Here is a 19,219-nt window from a genome sequence, read left to right as displayed (position 1 = left end):
AGCTGCTGCAGGAAGCCAAGATGTAATTTTTAATGATTTTTCAGACCATCAGGCGCACTCTGCAGAGAAGGGGTGGGTTGGGGATGGGGAGTAGCACAGGATCTCTGGAGTCTTGATTTCAGCTTCTGTGGGACAGGCTTCTGTCTATAGCGACTATATTTAAATTTGAGGAAGGCTAGTGGATAAAACCAAATTTCTGAGAGAATCTTTGAGCAAATACTTCTGGTGCTGGAGATGCACAGTCACTATTGCCATCTTAACATGATCATAGCAAGCTAAGCCACGGGTCCCCAGCTGACTACTGCTGCACACATGTACCTCTCCTTATCCCTGCTCCTTTCCCAGAAGAAGATAGCTCAGAAAGAGGATCTGTCACCAGAGGGAGAACAGGCTTTACTGCAGCCCCCTTCCCAACACAGCAAAGCGCTCTCCAGCAACCCAGTTAATGGCAGACCAAAACACATGCTCTGTGTAAAGCCTGTGCATGAGTTGTGTGTTGGATGCTGGCCAGAGTATTTGATACATCATATAATAAGGCTTTTTCATGCAGTTCATTTGTTCCTTTTTATCACTCAATTTTGAGACTGGCAGTGGTCCAGGTTGTGCTTGGGATTTTTTGTGATCAACACCTTGGAGAGGTGTACTTGCCTCTGTCTTTTCTCAAAGGCGACAAGCAAGAGATGGCAACCTCTTGCTTCTGACCTCCTTTTGGAAGTGCTGTGTTTTGAACATGCCACGTACCCAATCGTTAATCTACAAATTGTTTTTTGTTGGGGAAAATTTGTGTTTGGGCTGGTAGAACTTCTTGTCTGCAGGAAGCTTCTATTTCTAAAGCTTCTCTTGTTTCAAATTGTAACACAAAAAGCCAACATTTGTATGTGTTCTATTGAGTTGAAATGGTATCACATACATGGTAAAAAAAGTTGAGCATTGTGGCATCAATATGATAATGTTGCATCAAGAAGTTGATGTTGAAATAAATTTCTAAGTATGTTGGAACTAACTGAAATGTCTTCCTTAAACTTTATGTTAGTTTTCTTAACACACTGAGATGAAACGGACGTGTTCCTGCAAAACACTTCATTCTGGACAAACTATTTCCTATCAGCAAACCCACTTCATTTTTTTTTAACCAGACTACTCATAGTTTTGGGGAATGCAAGCACCCCTTGCTTTAGCCTCGAGCCGTAGCTTTCTTTGTTAATAACTTCTATCATTTAGGATTGAACTGATATGACTAGCCCACCGCTGAAGTATGACATCCTGCAGTTCCCCAACTCGGCTACCGTCTGAAAATACCTGGCCGCCTTCAACTCTGCAAAAGCCGCCGCGAGAATTCACCAGGAGCTATTCCTATTTCTGGAGTGCATTCATCGCTGCCTGTTACATGGGGTCCAGAAACTACGTTCCTACCCTCACCCCGAAGGCAAGTCCTTGAACGAAGCCCCTGCGCGCTCTCAAGTAGAACAACAGAGAACTTCCTTAAGAGAAAAGAAAGGGGAGGAGAAAGCGTTGGTCTCTGGCTCTAGCAACCCCACCTCCCGGTTATTTCATCTTCCTTACAAGGCTAAAGCTAGAAGCTTTCCTCTGCCGCCTGGGTCCCTTAAAAGCAGCAGAGCAAGCCCCGAGGATCCCGGTGGAGTGCAGCCGGGATGCGAGGCTGACAGAGCTGGGGAAGGAGGCACTGGCGAGAGCCCTGCGGAGAGCACTGCAGAGAAGGCTGGTGCTCTCCAGAGAAGTGTGACAGTATCCTATGAATCCTAAACCAGGTGTTCATTGATGCAGATCTTCCAAAGAAACATGAAACCAAACCCAAAAAGAAATCACTGAGGGGGGAAAAGTGCAACATGAGAGGTAAATATCTTTTTCATTGGGAAAAACAAAAATAACTGGCTTTATTTAATTTTAAAATTGTTCTTGTAAGTAGACGTCTAAACCTGGGGACTGAAAAATGCATTTACTAACATCTGAATGAAGACTTTGGTCTTAGTCCGACTTCAAAAGCAGCAAAAAGTCAGATCATCAGATGAATTCAAGTGCCTCTGAAGAAATTTTGAATTTTCTCTTTAGGCATTCATACCTGAAAACTTTTTTTAAAATCTGCTTTTCTGTTTTGCTCTCTCTGCTATTGCTTAAAGTTTTTGATAAGTAGAATGCACGTTGCGGGGGAGGGGGGGAGAGAGAAAGAGTGGCAGAACTGAAACCTAAACTGAGAATGTGGTAAACTGTCTCCAGCGAGACATTTCAAATGCTCCCATACCCCTGTTCTTGCACTAGTGCCACTTCTTTAGAAAGATCCATGACCGACTGAGCTGGAATGTCTGTCGACATCTGGTTGAGGTTACTGTAGCTGGTATTTGAGATTCAGGGTTTTTTTCAGTTTAATTGAAACAAGCTGAGATTGTCTACACATTCTATGAATTGTTTCCACACTGACCATTTAGTCTCTCTGAAGGGTAATTCTAGGACTGCTGAATCTGAACTGGAAAAGAGGAAACACCTTGATAGTTAAAAATTGCAGCCCTTCTGTGGGTCGTGCTGTCAGTGAAAGTCAGAGTGGCTGAATGATGGAAGACTTTGCCCCTTGTCTGCAAGATGTGGACACACAGATGTTTTGCAAATATGATACTACTGACTGTAGCGTAACTGTAAGGTATAATACTTGGGCTTCTGATTTACATCTTTGCAATGCTGGAGGACTTACAGATGCTTTTACTCACCAGGTAAAATGAAAAACTGGCCTTTTGAGAATAGCTACTGGGAGCTGTGACAAACCAAGAGACCAGAGGATTACCACACAGCTCCTGCAGATTCTTATCTAAGGCATCGGCTTAGCCTTCCAGCAAGTGTATGCTGAGGTGTGGGTTCAGCAGCCAAGGATGGAAGTGCTACGCCGTTCCTCTGTCTTTGCTGCAGAGGTGATGGAGGTTTTTGACAGGTCTCCCACTGACAAGGAGCTTGTGTCCCAAGCCAAGGCACTCTGCAGAGACTACATAAATTCGAGGCTAATTCGAGCGGGTGTCAGCTGGAGCAAACCTGAATACAATGCACCAGTGCCTGGTGGTAAACTGGCCGAGGTGTCCACCATACTGCTGCGACTAGGTAAGTCCCTGTGGGTATGGGTAGGAACTGAAACTATATGGAGCAATTCAGACCAGACTAAGGTTTCTGGAACTTATGAGTGCCAAGAGGCTTTTCATGTGATGATATAGAGGTTTTTCTTCTCTGCTTTAGGCACTTAAATTTGTTTTTGGTGATCTTCCCTAAACAGCTCCTCTGCTTGCATTTCCTCAGTCCCTTGGAGCGCTGCTCAGCACAGTGTTTCTGCAGAGCTACCTTTTTCTGAGGACTTGCAAAAACTTAAAAGCATGATGCAATTCAAGAAAGCCCAACAGCAAACTAATTTTATCTGCATAAGACTCCAGCTGTGTAACAGTTTTCACAGTAGTTTCAGTAGTCTTTCTCAGCTTGACATTTTAACAGGTCTTGCAGTGTTTTCTCCAGACACAGGTGACTTGGCTGCCATGACACAACCCAAGCTGGCATCTAGTAGAGTACTGCTACCTCTAGACTTGGGCTTCATCAGTTGCTTGCTCAGCTGCAAGGATGTTTAATTTGGGGGTAGTTGCTTAGACCATGTGTATTGGAGATTTTATAAAGCCACTTTTCAATGACAGTGTGTTTAATTTTCTTTTGCCTACCTTAATCATTCAGCAAGACATGAGTTTTCTTGGTTTTTGTTAGAGCAAGGAGGAGTTGGCTGATGTTGCCTGGCATACATTGCCATTCAGTGTCCAAACTAGCCAGCCCCCCTCATGGCCAGGTGACTGTGGGGCTGCAGGGAGAGCGATTTGAAGGTTATGCCTGTAGGCTGCTACATGAAGACATGCTCTGGAGTTGTGCTTGTACAGGAGCACCCTCTAAATACTGACAGTTGCCTGGCCTTTTGCTTTAGGTTTTAGCCTCCTGCGTGCTCAAAGCTAGCCATTTGTCTTTTGGGATCCCAACACCCTCATTCTTGGAAATTGCTTCCAACATCCTTCTTTGCCTGCAGGCTGATATTTTAGTTCACATCTGGCTTGGAAACTACCACTAGCATTTGCATCTGATTTAATTATACCAAAGTTCAAATAAGTCTGGTGAAGTAACCTTTAGCTGGGCCTAACAAACTCAGGACCAGGCTGGTATCCCCACTTTCTCCCCTTTCTTTCTACTTTGTGTGGTATTATCCCAGATTTCTTTTTAAGGCATAGCTGTGTTTCTTTTAACTGACATTTTTTCCCATTCATTCTTTTTCACTTTTTCTCTCCTATGCTGACTTTACTTCTATTTTTTTTCCAGTGGTTGTTTGGTCTTTGGGGACTTTTTTGTTCTTCTGTCAATCTCACTGCCTCTTTGTCCTCCATTTCTTCTCTGCCTGGGTTGGGGGTTGAGCTTTGTTTGCATTCAACCAGATCTTCTGTGGGTGGCCAGGAGCATGTTAAAGGCCAAGCAGGTGGCAGACTGGATCTGAAGGCATCTCCTGGATGACTCTCCTATTACTTATTCGTGTCCAGATGGAAAGATTTGGCTGATAGTCCCAGGAACTTGGTGCCTTCTCTGAGCAAATTTGTTTGGAGAGTGCCATGTGGTACCCATGCAACAAGAAGGGTGAACAGTCCTCCTTATTAGGATGAAGATTTGTTTCCATCCTGTTTGTTCAGAAACTCTGCCTGCCACATGGCCTGTCCCTTTCTTTTCCCCTTTGCTGCTATAACCAGTACAAGGCCGAGTGGCATCCAGGCATCTGCCAGGAATGGTAGCCCTTTGCTGCTTACTAAGCAGTGCAACAAGCCAGACCAGTTTTTTTCTCTGTGATAGTGCTGAGAAGCCTGTGGAGATAAGAAGTTGGAGTATTTCCTAGCCCTCTTGTATGTAGAGAGTCCAATGAACTGGCTGGTGGGCCAGCAGAGGTGCTGCGCACAGGCGATGCAGTTGCAGTCTTGGGGAGTGAGAGCCCATCAGCTCAGTGAGGCTTAGCAGCTAATTAGTGCAATTAGTGAGTCAGAAGTGGCAAAACCAATATGGCCAAATGAGACACCCCAGACCAACCTGCCATATGTCAGAGGTCTGGTTTATCTGAACTTGTCTCTTCTGTGGCCAAGACCCAGGCAAGTGCCTTTTCACCACTGCGCTGAGCTTCTGAACATGTGGGAGCTGTCACTACTGCCCTACTTGTTCCTCCATGATTACTGAAGGAAAGAGGAGAAGCATAGAAATTGCTCTAAACATTGCAAAGTGTACAGCTGGGCATCTGAACATGGACACCAAAGACTGCCACGAATGTAACACGCTGCTGGAGAGGTCCTGGGGCTGCCAGAGCAGGGAGTCTCTGTGAGCCTGGGACTGCTTTCCTGTGCTTTTCTTCCCCCTCCCACTTTTGTCTGCCCTGTGCATTGCTGCAGGTGCAGGGCCCGCTTTAGCACCATGTCTGCCTCCAACCAAAATCTGATCGCATCTGGGGCTTCCAGGCACTGCTTGTTAAAAGCTGTAACAGTGGCAGGCTACCAAGTGCTGATCCCAGCTTCCCATGCCTCCCTCTTAGCTAACCGTGGGCAGGGCTACCCCGTTTCCTTGTGTTTACAGGGAAGCCTGTGTGCTCCCTGTGAGGAGAAAACAGCTGTTGAGTAGTGCAAGTAATGTTTCCTCTTATCAGGGCTGACAATGTGTTGGCAGGGTTTCCTCTTGCCATCAGATTGTATGGGATAATCCCACACACACAAAGGGCCCAGAGAGTTTGTCTGTGGAATTCTGTAGAGCTGGGCTTTGCCCATGCTGCACTGAGTGCCAATGACCAGTTTGATGAATTAAGGTCCAGTAGCTAATGACTCTATAACAAGCTCCTGACTGGGGTGTCACCTTCCTTTTCAGTCCCCATCTAAATGAAATTTTCAGGAGAGTCAGTTGCCCTCTGACTAGGGCAAGTCATCTGGGTCTTGCAGTAGGATGTAAAGCTGTTGTGACAACTCTCCTGTTCCCCTGGGTGCTCCAGAGCACCCTTGTGCAGGAGAAGGACACAGTGTCCTTCTAAATCTAAACCAAATAGGACTCTCCATGCACCAAGGGCCTTGGTCCCATGCAATGTTTGCATTGTGTAATGCACATACAGCAGCTGTGCAACCCTCATTAAGTATCTGTGAACCCCTAATAGAGAGATAAATCCATTGGAAACTGGGCTTTATTAATTCTACTGCTCAAAAATAGTTTGTTTTGCTACAGAGGAAAAGCTTTACTGCTGTTGCCCAAGCTCCATAGTGGAAACCTGTGCGAGGAGGTTCTCTGCTTGTCCTTAGTATTTCCATCTTGGTCTTCAAGCTAGCCTAACACCTCCAACCATTTCTCAGCTGGGGAGAAAACAACCTGGAGGTTAAAGCACGTGTCTGTGTGTGTGTCAGGAACCTTGTTGCTGAGGAGTGAGCCAGGCAAATGAACATCTCTTTAACCATTTGGAGGGGAGAAAGAACTCCATATCGTCACTTAGTGCCTGTGTGAGCATAAAATAGCTGAGCTGATAGTCTCTTTGCTCAATTAATGTTGTGCAGCTCTGGGTGGATCCTTGGCTTTCATCAGCCTCCAGCATTCTTGAGTTGCTCTCATCTTGAGGCTTTTTTGTACAAGTCTGATGGTGTGTTGAGAAAGGATGTATCTCTCAAAAGCTTATGTAGATGTACATGCCTCCTTTTTGCTTCTGAAGAAAAATGAGATGGCTTTGCTTATCTGAGACCTGTCTCTTTTGTGTTGGAGGAAAGGCAGGCATCCAGCCTGGGAACATCATTTATATCGGGGATTACTGCAGCCACACCACTAGTACAGGGCCACTGCCTGTCCCCACTCCCTTTAGAAGTCGGGGGATATTAGGAAAGCAGGGTGCAGGTGGTTGCATCTAAATGACCCTAAGCACCCTGCTGCCTGTTTAAAATAAGGTGGAGCTGGGGTTAAGTCTCTTTGGCTGGAGGAATACGTGGGGTGGCCCCAGCAGTAATTCCTACACAGTGAGAGCAGGACTTGATGTTCTGCGTGCTGACTCCTGACTGTCTGTTTCCAGGGGATGAGCTGGAATACATTCGCCCCAATGTCTACCGGAATATCGCCCGCCAATTGAACATCTCGCTGCACTCAGAGACGGTGGTGACGGATGCCTTCCTGGCAGTAGCTGCGCAGATTTTCACTGCAGGTACTGTGCCCTGACAGATATGCAGACAGGGCTGGGCAGAAAGGAACAGGATGGAGTCACCTCTCTCAGAGAAGGCGTGTTTCTGGGATGGCCTGCAAGGTGGGGCATGGTTTCTGAAAGGGCTGTGGGCAGTCTGGCAGTGTGCCCTGCTTTAATGATTTAATGAGAGCTCCTCTATGCTCTGTTGTTCTGGCAGGGAAATGCCCTGTTTTATTATATCCTCCTGGCAGGTTGTTGCTCATTCTAGAAGGCATCGCCTGCCCTTCCTTGTTAGGAGGTGGTGTTACCTCATTGCACAGGGAGGTCACTCATTCCAAGCTCCTTTGCTCACCATTGGCAACTGGAGAAAATTCATTACATGGGAGTCTCCCTTGTTCCAGCTCACGCTGCTGATGCTAGGAGCCAGAGGCAACTCATCACAAGGGAGTTCCTCTCTTTCTGGCTTCCTTTTCCTCAGCAATAGCCAGAACTGCAATGGAGCTTGCTGCTTCCAGTTGCTGCTTCTCCCTTCTCATACTCAGAGAGACAGGAGCCTTGGCCCTCAAGGCTTAGCTGTTCCAGACAAGCAGGTGCTTTGAGCTTTCTCACTGCTTAGATGTGAATGTTCTTCTGCTTCTGTTTGACTGGTCCTAGAGATGATTGTCAAAAGCAAAGGTACACTTTGTGCTGTGTTCCTGCAAGGGAACCTCAGCCTCCCTGAAAACAGTCCCTGCCTGCGACTGGGAATGCAATCTGGGGGAATCAAGGGAAGAGAAACATATTACACGGACGTTTATGTCAGGCAAGCCATGACATGGTTGTAGGTTTTCTGCAGTGTCTCATTGTGTTGTCCATGTGAAGGGACAGTAGATGTTATGAGAATGGAAACAAACAACAAAAAAAAAAACACAAAAAAAGGGAACAAACCAAAGACAGCTACTTGCTAACAGCATAGTAGTGTGGATCCAGTGACATTGACATGGGAAGTGTCACAGGAGGCAGTGATTCTTGTTACTTTGGGAGTAGCTGGTACAGGGTAGAAGTCCAGGTTTCTGTTGTACTTTCAAATAGCCTTTCTTACTCAAAACCTTTTTATCTTCACAACCAGCTACGCATCTTCATGCATATGAACTGCATGGGAACGACTGACACCCTAGAGAAGCCCTGTGCTGACATCCTGGACTTCAGATCTGAAGTGTGTTGTGTTGGAGAGCACAGATCCTCTCCAGAATCATAACAGATGACAAAATAGATCTCTGAGAGGGACTGCAAAAGTACGGCTCCCCGCAGGTCTAGTAGGGCAGACTTACTCCCCAGATCAGGGAAACTGAAGCTGTGCCATAAGAAATGGATGGAATTGGATTCTGTAGCTAGTACTGCAGCCCTCAGCATCCTTTCAGAGCATGCCTGGAATGCAGGTTGCCTTTGCACTGAGCTGGCTTGGCAGGCCATATGGGCTCAGAAAGCAAGAGCTTGGCAAGTATGGCAGGAATGTCTGAGTGTGGCTATGTTCAAAGTGCAGGTGCCTTGTCTTGTCATTTAGTGCTGAGCTTTACTTGTGTCAAGGCTTACAGAAAAATGAAGGTCAAGTTTGCAGGCTCAGGTATTTGCATTGCAGGTAAGTAGGTCATCTTCTTAGATGACTATAGCTGACTACATCAGAACTGGCCTACGTCCAAAGCTGAAGTGACACGGGGAATTAAGCCAGAAAGGTGGATAGCTGCAGGTGGTGCAGACTGTGTGTGCTGCTGTGCTGCATAAACATGATGCTGGGGAGAAAGCCCTGCTGGCTTCTGGGAGTCCTGCTCTTGCCAATGTATATTGACAGATTCATTGAGAGCTGCGTTTTTTTGGTGTTCTTCAACTTCTCAGCTCAGGACTCAAGTGACAAGTGTGGATGGTTTAAAATGTTTTTGTTTAAAGTAAAGCTAGAAATCATTACTCTTGGTTCTAAACTTGGTGTTTTCAGGGTAGTAACAATGGGATCTGGACTCAGCCCTTTGAGGCTGGTTATGCTAGAGACTTTGGGAACATGGTAGAAGCCCAGGCTCAAGCTCTTGCTAGTGCTGCCCCTCATCTGGGGACACCATGCTGCATAAATGGCTGGCAGTTGTCTGGCTGCACAGGGGGTGGATTCAAACCTTCCCGGTGCTCTGTATGCTCCATTTTTTCTTCCTTCCCATCTCTGCCTCAGAGCAACTAACAGGATAACCTGTGAGCATGAAGCTGGGGTTGTGTATTCGATTGCTTTTACCAATTCGTTGTTGTAACTTCTCTTGCTAGAAGGCTGCTGAGAGGCAGGGAGGGGAGGAGTTTGCTGATTTTTAAGATTCCTGGATCCCAACTGCAGTCTCAAGACTCAGCATTTAATGCTAAATCCAGCAAATCAGAGTTGGCTGTGGCAGCCAGACATTCATTCCTAATTTTTTTCATAGTTCAGAGGAAGGAGGCTCTTATTGACCAAAGGAAACCAGAGACTCAAGTGCAGTCTGAGTTTTTGTGCCAATTACCAATGACTAAAGCATCTCAGCCTGTTTTTCACTGTCCAGTTTATTAAGAAAACAGCTACAGTATGACACTGCAGTGCTTAGACAGTCTGGGGAGCCACATTAGTTACTCACAATGCCTTTCCAGCAAGGGAGTGGGGCATTTTGACCCTGTCTTGCTGGAGAGGTTTTCTCCTTAATCTTTTACATGGCCTTCTACGCTCTGGTCTGTTTTTGAGTCTTCACACTGTAGTTCTGGCTGTGCTCACTTCCTGTCCACACTGTCTGCAAGTCTTGACTAACCACAAGCCCTAGATGGACCTCTCAAGAAGGCAACACTGAGGACATCTGGCATTCTTGTTGGTACCACTGCATGGGTATGTTGTGCCATATTCGACTTTAGAGCATTGTCTATTCCAGTTATCTGAGGTTTGGCTTTTCTCTGGTGTAGCAAGGACAGCTTGAATCCCCATTATAGTAAGATTAACACCTGAGAATATAGGCAGAAGGTGAGCCGGTCACAGAACATGGTAAAGTTCAAGCTGTATTTTGCTTTCCTATTTCCATACAACCTATTAGTTATTCAGGGCAAGGAGAGCCCATCTGTGTATCACACAGCCCTTACCTGCTTTGGTAAGCAGGAGACTGGTATCACAGAGCCCTTACCTGCTTTGGATGTTGAACGATCTGCAGCAACGATCTGCACCTCTGTGACAATACCACTGGTTCTGATGTGTGGTCCAAAGCTGCTCTGCAGCCAGCAGGAGACTTTCCACTGACTACAACAGGCTTTGGATTGGGGCCTGGCTGAGCTGGCCTTTACATTATCTGTTTAAATAAATCCCAGAAGGCAGGGGTCACTTGGTGGAAAAACAGAAGAAGAAAAGGGAAGAAAGGCATCTTCCTTTCCTAAAGGAAACAGTTTCCTCCAGTTGGTAAGAGCTGCTAGGCATGGGGGCTCTCTCAAAGCTTTCATCCTGGTTTTGTATTGTTTTAGGTGCTTGTCAGCTGTTAATCAAGAGTGCTTGGGCTGAAGTGAACCCTGTACAACACAGATGCATGGTTAATGCGTTCTAGGGAGAAAATACTTTTCCCTGCAGGAGCAAATGCTGTTAGAAATGCATCCCACAGCTTCCTCATCACTTAGGCCTTATGAGTTGAGCTTCCTGCCTTGTGCACATCCTTCTTGGCTTCTTTCTCTCCACCAGAGGAAAGTATATTGTGCCTGGCTGTATCTTCCCAGCTGTTGAAATGTAGCACTTGATCATGTTTCTCTTAGGTCTGATTTGAAAGTTGAGCTTTGATGAGCCCAACTTTTGCTGAGTGGAGCAGAGGGAAGTTTGAGTAACCTTGGATAGTGTGGTGCTCTGAGACTCTGCAGTTGTGTCTCATGGCGTCTTGAGCTCTCCCCTGGGGCAGGCAAGCTGATATGCAGTGGGAACACTTCCAAGAGTGGTCCTCTCCTAATTCATTTTCCCCTGGGCTCACCAGTGTTTACATACCTTCAGCTCCATGACTGACCTTGAGTCTGCAACTTGTATTTCTTATTTTTTAAAATGCCTTCTAAGCAGCTTTTCACATTTTCTGAGTCCTTTTGTTCCATCTCTGTCAGCAGAAGTTTCAGAGCTTTCTCTGTTTTGATCACTCCTTTCTGGACCAGTTGTCCATTCCCTCTTGTCGTTAGCTCCTGTGCATGCTAGTCTGTACAGTGGGAAGCTGTGAATAGATTGTTTCTCTTGGTGATGAGTGCCTGTTTCACCCAATGTGGATTGCAGCCAGACCTTTTGAGAAATTTGGAGCGAGACAATGTGTCTTCTCTGCTCATGTGCACTGGCCAGATGCAATTCCAGCTTACGCGGAGGGATGCATCAAGCTAGCGTCACCTTGGCCTGGACATCACAGGGGGCAGAGGCACTGCTCCCCAGCAGATTGTGCCTCTCTACCCCTGTCAAGGGAGTCTTTGAGAGAGAAAAGTTAATGGAGCTGGTGTCCTGGAAAAGTGCAGATGAGGGCTGCTGTGGCCTGTTCCCCTGCCCGGGGCTGGGTGGCTGCTGGAGCCCTCCTGGGGTAGAGGGACTGGCCACAGGCATGGCCCAGCTTTGGCCTAGAGCAGCTGTTAGAGATGTCTGCTCTTCCCTTGCTTCAGGGCTCCCCTACAACATCTTGTGCAAACAAGAGCATAAGCTGTGCCCTGTTGTCTCAGATGAGTAGCCCAGCCAGCTGTCTCCATCTTCTGCCTCCAGCAGTGGTAATAGGAGGTTCCGTGCAGAGAAATCGGGAGGGGATTTCCTCTTCTCCCACCCCTGTGGCCCGGCTCTGCTTGTAACAGGAAAAGCAGACTGGAAGATTGGTTTGACCTTTATAGGCATGCTCTGTAAAGAGGAGGATAATGGGAAGTGACTGCTGAGCCCTTCACATCAATTGCCATAAGGATCGGCCAACAACTTGCCCTCTTCCTGCTGTCCGCATGAAAGGGAGAGGGGCTCTGTCCACATGCTGGGGAAGCATTCACCCCGTGCGAGTTCTGCAGCAAGCACCACTACATAGTGACCTTGGCAGAGAAGCCAGAGCTGAAGGGCTTTCTCTCCATCCTCCCTGGGAGGAGACACCTGGACTGACATGTCTGTAGAGCAAACTGCTTTCCTGTGTATTAGGGAAATCATGGGTCTGTTGAGCCTTTGTCTTTCATAGGTTGTGAATACACTTTTCTTCTGTTGGAAAGAGAAACTTGGGTTTAAAACAAAGTTAATCAAGACTGCAGCTGTCTTTCTCTACCAGGGTCGCCTCAGCCCCCTGTCAGTCTTAGTTACTGCCATGTACTGCTATCTCAAAGCTAATGGACTTGCTTCAGATTCTTAAGAAAGAGTGCTGTCAGTAAAAGCTTGGGAATAAGCCAGTAAACTCCTCCCTGGAATTGTGGGTAACTTTAGTTCCTGTAACTCAAGATGCAAGGAGCCACACTTCTGCAGGGATGGAGAACAGCAAAAAATGACTTACACTAAAGCTGAGTATAAGCCAGCTGAGGCTCTCGTCCAGGAGATTGTGGTCAGCAAGAGGTAACCCCTAAAAGCCTCTTCATTGGGTGGAGAGGTATTGACCTGCAACAAGACAGCCTCTTTCTTGCCAGGAGAAGCCCCTCTGTCTAGTATTTTCTCACGTGGTTTCATAGCCTCTTCCTGGCTCATTCTGCTGGCTGTCATGGTGACACGCAATGTGAGAAAGACAGATAAATAGTGTGAATACCACATGGGCAGTGAACTTCCTGAGTGACAGCTCTGGGGAAGGGACACTGCAGAGCCTACTCAGAAAATAAAATCAGAATAAGAATAACAGCCAATTAAGCTATATTAGTAATTTTCTCTGATCTTGGAGATAGTGCTGATGAAGGGCAGAGTATCACAGGAAGCTGAACTACTGCTGTTACTGTTGCTACAGAGCATCACAAAAGGATCATCTGTAGATTTTGATCTCATATCAGTCATGAGTGAAAAAAGGCTTTTTTGGAACACTGAATGGATTTTCTTCAGTTTAACAAGCCATTCCTGTTGTTGACATTTGAACGGTTTCTCTAAAGTTTAGTACTTTTTTTAATTAAAAAAAAAAAAGGAATTCCTAAAAGTGTTAGTGTGAGTGTCCCTTTTGAGGCACTAAGTGGAAGGATTGTGGAAATGCTCTGAAACCTGCACGTATTGTAAAGGAATGTGGGGAGCTCTGCTGCAGTGTGAACAGGTGTGAGGAGTCTGGAGCTCCATCCCGGAGAGATGGGTCGGGGTGCCTGGGGATCTGGGAATGCGATGAGGAAAAAAGAAGACTCTTCACTTCATTTAAATTGTATTTAGGGGTTTGCTTTCTTAGCTGATATTGCTGAGCACATCCAGTTTTGATCGTGTGTTTAACCCCTTCTGGTCCTTAGATCTAGTGACTGAACTAATCTTTCCTTCCTCTCACCTGTTTTCTTTCTTGTTGCAACCCAGCAAGAACAGTTTTGTGTTGTTTTTAAATACTAAAACTTCACCTGGCTTCTGGCTATGTTTGGGAGAGGCCTTGGACAGACTCCATAGAGACTTAACACTGTAAAATACTCACAGTATGCTTGTCAAATACTGCTATTCCAGATAATAAAGTAAGGGGGAGAATTAAACTTCCTAGTGGATCCAAAGGAAATCCACGTGCCATTGTGCTGTGGTAGTTCTTCTGCATGGGTGCAGAAGTGTTTTGTTTCCAGGTCACTGGTCCTGATAAAAGCCTGATGAATGACTGCTGGCTGCAATGTTTAAGCATGGAGGACTTATGCCCAGTGGTGTTGGCAAAGTGTGGGGGAGACCCAGGAAGGTTGGCTGGTACCCAGAACTGAGCTCAAGCGCTTATTGCTAGCACTAACAGGAAGATGACTGCTGCTGGGACAACTTCTGTGGAGCATTTGCTGCTGGCAGGTCAGCCCAGCAGGAAGGCTGTTTTCTGGGAGATTAGATAACTGACTGACACTGTCACTGCACTGCCTTCAGTGGGATAGGATATGCAATGTTAAGTATTGAAGGCAGAGTGGCAGAACTGTTGAAGCTACCTGGTTTTCAGGTGGAGACTGAGGTGTACTCCTTACATCAAGGAGGATGCCAACCCACTTGGCCCTGTAGCTTTGCTTCCCTTTTTTGCTCTTGTGCCATGGTAGAACTGACTGAAGATGCTTAAGTCATGTGTGCTTTGTGTGCCACGTCGGAACAGTGTCCTCTGACCTAGAAAAAAACAGGAATCCTTTGTCTTAAGGGTGTTTAAGAGTTGTGCTGGTGACAAAAATCCCAGGTTGCTCAAACTCTTTGAATTCAGTTGCCTCCTGTGCAGCATGTGCATGGTTGAGAGTTAATGGAAATATAAACCATGGTGGTACACATCTTCCCTATTCTGATGATGCCTTTGGGCTGCTTTCTCCAAAGCTGTGCACCCAGAGCTGAGAGGGGCGGTCAAAGCATGTCAGATCACTTAATTCTCCTTCTTGGAGAGTTTTCCCTAATCCTGGTCCCCTAGTATTTCTTTTCCCCCATGGTGGAGAGCATGCAGAACTGTGGCCGCACCTGAACTCAGAGCTGCACACATGCAGCGTGGGCACGTGTAATGAAGGAGAGCTATTTCCTTTAATTATTCAAGACTGAGCTATGTGTGCATGTGTAAATCTGAATGACTTTTCTTCTTTTCATAGGCATAACGTGGGGCAAGGTGGTGTCTCTCTATGCTGTGGCAGCTGGGCTGGCGGTGGACTGTGTGCGGCATGCACAGCCAGCCACGGTTCACACCATTGTAGACTGCCTGGGAGAGTTTGTCCGCAAGACCTTGGTGACATGGCTGAAAAGGAGAGGAGGCTGGGTAAGACATGCTATCTGACCAAGCTTGCTTCCACACATACAGACTAGAAAATATCCCAGTTAATGAAAGTGAGAGTGCCCCCACTGCAGCTTTATGCAGAAAAACATTGAATGAGATCCTCTTCCACAGCCCTGTGGCCACCACTGTCCTGCTTACACCTGTGCTAGACTCTATATAGCTCTGTTACTGCCTCGTGGTCCCATCCTCAACATCAGCTATTCTGGTCCTCAGCTTCCTGCGTAGCTGTGCCAGACTAATTCAGTCCTGGCCCACCAGGGCCTCTTCTGTTCCTGACCTGAACATCTGTGGAGCTGCCAGCCAGTCATAGTGGGAGACTGTAAATAGGGGTCATTCTCTTGGGCAGCTGTTTTCTAGAAACTGAAAAAAATGAGGCCTGCCAACTTAATTCCCCTTTCACCTGGCCCACAGTTCCCAAAGTCAAAGCTTAGTATATTAACGTGACTTGCCACTGTAAGGAATTTTAGAGGGATATTAAAACCTGGTAGTTTATGCCGTTCCCTGACCTGACCCTGATGATGCTCCATGAATAACTTCTGATGTAGCTAAAATTGTAGCGCACTTATGCTTTGAAGGGCGCTCATAACACTCATCAGCAGTGGCAGGGCTCATGGCTCTGTCACTGGCCTGCTCTGAGACTGTGCACAGTGCCGCTCTACGTTGGAGTGTGGCTCCATATCATATGGCTTTAAGCATCTGATTTCTTTGGTTCTCTCTATACACAAGGGGAAATACTCTGAGCCATCCTCCACAGGAGCATTGTAAGAGCTTTACTTTGGTGCTGTGGAATAGCCAGGCACCTTTCTAGTGACCTCCTCAGGAGACTGAGATGACTGGTTGGCTACGCTAGTGGTTGGTAGCTGGGTGATGTATGTAGGTACCAGGGTCTCAGTGCCTTTCTGGCAGGGATATAGACACTCCTTGGAGCAATACAGCCAAAAGCACTTTGGTGTACTGCCTAGCAGATGCTGCCTGGAGCTAAATATTGCCATATGACACCACTGAGCTCATGGGACATCTCGTTCCCAAGGCATATACTCTTTCCAGACTGAGCCACAGCAGCAAACTCCCTCCTTTCCAAGAGGTGATATTTATTCCTGAGCTGTCAGTAAATGGTCAGGCTCTCCGCCCTGTGCAAAGCCAGAGAGAGGGGGATGTCTTTTTCCAGACTGAGAATTGCTCCTCTGTGCTGAGACTTCCCAAGTGTGCCTGTAGCTGATTCAGTCACCTAGTTTCTCCAGGAGTGAAGGCATCTTTTTGATGAAGAGCAACTGGAAAAGTAAAGCTGTTCTGATTTTTTGATCCCTTGCATTTACTTAGTGTCACTGCCACCTTAAATCATCCCTGCCCTCTATAAAACTGCGTGACCTTGAGGCCAGCTGAGTCAGGGAACTGTTTGGTTGGGCTGAAAAGTAACCTTTGATTTGAATGCCCTGATCTGTTTCATTTTGTGTCCACACAAATAATTGTGCCAAGGTAGGTGAAGAGTATATCCTGGGAAAGTGACTGATTAAGTAGCACTGTTCCTGCCTGTGAAATCCCTGCCTCAGTATCGTTTGAGGCTTGCTTTAACTGGGTACCTGTAGAGCTAGTTGAAATGTATTCTCTGAAACAATTTTTCCTTTGGAAAAAATCCAGTTTCATTAAAAATTGAAATGTTGCATAGGAATGTGTCTCCTCCTAGTTTCCAACTAATTTTTTCTTTGTTTTGGTAAAACATGCATGTTCTAATAAGTTAGCATCTTGTTTTAATTTTTGTATCACATTATTAGAGTTCAAAACAGGGTGTTTTGATAGGTCCAAATGGATATTTTTGAAAAGTTTGTTGCATAGTAAACAAGCTGCAAAATCCATCTCCAGACCAGAAGTGGTTCTTTGCAGCTGAGGAAGTAAGTCCTGTCCACTGCTATCTCCTTCTGCCGATCATGCCTCTTTAGATGGCCAGCGCATTTCTATTGGAGTTGCTGAACCTATGCTGCTTGCTCTTGGGATCTGGCCCTAAGAAAGGGAAGCCAATCTCACTCCCCCAATCAAACAAAATGACTGTAAAAGCTGCTGGGTTGTGCTGATTACAGGCTGTGTCCAGTACCCGTATCGGCAATTTTGGGCTGCAACAAGGAGATATTTTTCCCTCTAGAAATGAGTGGTTCTTTCAGTCTAGGGAAAGGCTGCTAATCCTCTTGCCATCTTGTGCTATGCTTCCCTGAATGTTCTTCCTCTTGATCTAGGCACTGCAGCATGAAATTTCCCAGCCTTGTTCACAAATGGGCCAGACAAAACAGCTCTGTAGCAGGGATCCTTTCATCTGCTGCCTGACCTAGCTGGTTGTTAGTTTGTCTTGGCATGGAGTCCTTGTTTCCCCTGTGCACATGGCTCCCGTCTCTTACACATCAGCTCAGGTGGAGGCTGCCAACAGGAACCACTGTGCTCTGAGTTGTTTCAGAAAAGCCACCTTGGAAAGGCATTTGAAAGACTCCACTCAGCAGTAGGTTCCCATACTGCTTCCATAGGGTGGAGAAAGACCCTTCCCCCCCAAAACAAACCTCTTAGGAGAAACAAGAAATGTTTAACCCTTTGAGGCATCATCTCTCCCTGGGGAGAGTTTGCAGCCTCAGTAGTGGCTTTACAGTAGAATAGAAAGATTTTTATTTTTTTTAGCAGCTGTTACATACACTTGCTACAAAGAAGAGCATGCAACTTGAACTTGTTTGAATAATTAACAGGCAAAGATCAAACTGCCATTGCAACAGTTTATCAGTGCCTCACAAGATTCAAAGACCTGTTTTATTAAGTAGCTTTGAAACTTTCAATTCCAGTGCTTTATCAAGCATGCTTTATGGATAACAATAGCTAAGGCAATTGTTAAACAGCTGAGCAATTTTGTTTATCTAAGCAAGCACCATACAAATTTGTAAGTGCCTCTGACTGCAGCTCTTCTTGATTAGCTGCAGTGAGGTCATTGCCTTTGGTAGGCCATAGCACAGCTTTAAGGAGTTCACACTTTCTCATCTGGAAGTTAACCCTCTGCAGCTATATTCAAGACGGTGTGCATATTTGGGCCTTGTACTGGTTCACATGATGCACTAAAGCCCTTCAGAGGTTAGGTTTCTTATTGATCAGCTACCCTAACATCTGAATACATGTTCAGACAGGTACCTGCACATCATGACTTCTCTTGACTAAAGATACAGCTTGACACAACTGTGTTTTAAATATGACACCATGTGGGTCCCTAAAATTGGACAGGCTGAATCAGTTCAGACTTTTTTCAAATGCAAATAGGGTGAGTTTGCTAAGCCATCACTGAAAGCATTTAGGCAGACCCATTTTACTTTCCTCCACAATACAGATAAAGTACCTATAACCACTGGTACTACATTGCAGTATCTTCTGTTATGTGCTATCTTGGCTGCCTGCTATGATTGCTTGTGCTTTTGTAGCTATAGGCAGCAGCATTTCCACACCTTGATGTTCAGCCTCAGGAGCACCCCATGTGCTGATTCAGCTTCCTCCTGTCATCCTGTTTCTTGCCATCCTTGCATACCTGTATTCATTCCTCCTGCAATCTCTACTTGTCAGTTATTCATGGGCTCAGTGTCTCCTAATGCTCCCTGGAGAACAGTGGTGCAGGGTGATTCAGCATGCCAGCATTTCAGACTTCCTTGTGAGGGAGGAACTGCTGGAACTGTGTGGGAGGCTGTTAAGGCTGCTGTCAACAGACCTTTGGTCTGTAGATGATGGTGGAGTCGGTTAGTGTGGCTGCACTCACTAACCAGACATGGGGATTTGTCCCTTCAGTCCTCCTTTTGTTTTCTTCTAATTATTACCAAGGTTGGTCAGGCAAGGCTCACCCATGTCTTGAACACAGGTGGAAATACTGGAAAAGATTATTGGAGTATTCAGCAGCTCTCATGTTCTGTTTTATGGGAGGAGCATCTCAGAGTTGAAAGTCTGACTTCCCTTTGCTTGATCAATGAGAGACTTGTGTCAGAAGGCAAACTTGGAAGACTGATGAGCTAAGCTTGTAAAGAAAAAGCTTTTGGGGCTGATGAATATTTGCCCTTCTTGTGACCTGATTCGTGTTCACATTTGCCACCCAAAAGCCATTTCTGAAAACCATGTCAAGTTGATGTGCTAACGGTGCTCCCTCTGTTACAGAACTGCA

The 19,219-nt window shown here is 46.1% G+C and overlaps 1 protein-coding gene across 4 annotated transcripts in view; it reads left to right on the top strand.

Moving 5' to 3' along the window:
* Positions 1-19,219, top strand: part of BOK (BCL2 family apoptosis regulator BOK) — a 50,018-nt gene that overhangs the window by 9,257 nt on the left and 21,542 nt on the right. Inside the window, exons 2-5 of one of the 4 annotated variants that reach the window (XM_075507760.1) lie at positions 1,222-1,854; positions 2,724-3,102; positions 7,085-7,213; positions 14,873-15,036. In XM_075507760.1, coding sequence (XP_075363875.1) covers positions 2,880-3,102; positions 7,085-7,213; positions 14,873-15,036 — 516 coding nt within the window. In that variant the 5' untranslated portion in view covers positions 1,222-1,854; positions 2,724-2,879. Of the gene's footprint in view, positions 1-1,221; positions 1,855-2,723; positions 3,103-7,084; positions 7,214-14,872; positions 15,037-19,219 lie in introns of those variants that run through there. The other 3 variants (XM_075507762.1, XM_075507763.1, XM_075507761.1) reach the window with 3 other exon arrangements.

Source organism: Mycteria americana, chromosome 7 (assembly GCF_035582795.1).
Source record: "Mycteria americana isolate JAX WOST 10 ecotype Jacksonville Zoo and Gardens chromosome 7, USCA_MyAme_1.0, whole genome shotgun sequence".
Lineage (NCBI taxonomy): Eukaryota > Metazoa > Chordata > Aves > Ciconiiformes > Ciconiidae > Mycteria > Mycteria americana.
Note: the sequence above shows the minus strand (reverse complement) of the source record. Positions and strands in the feature narration are given on the sequence as shown.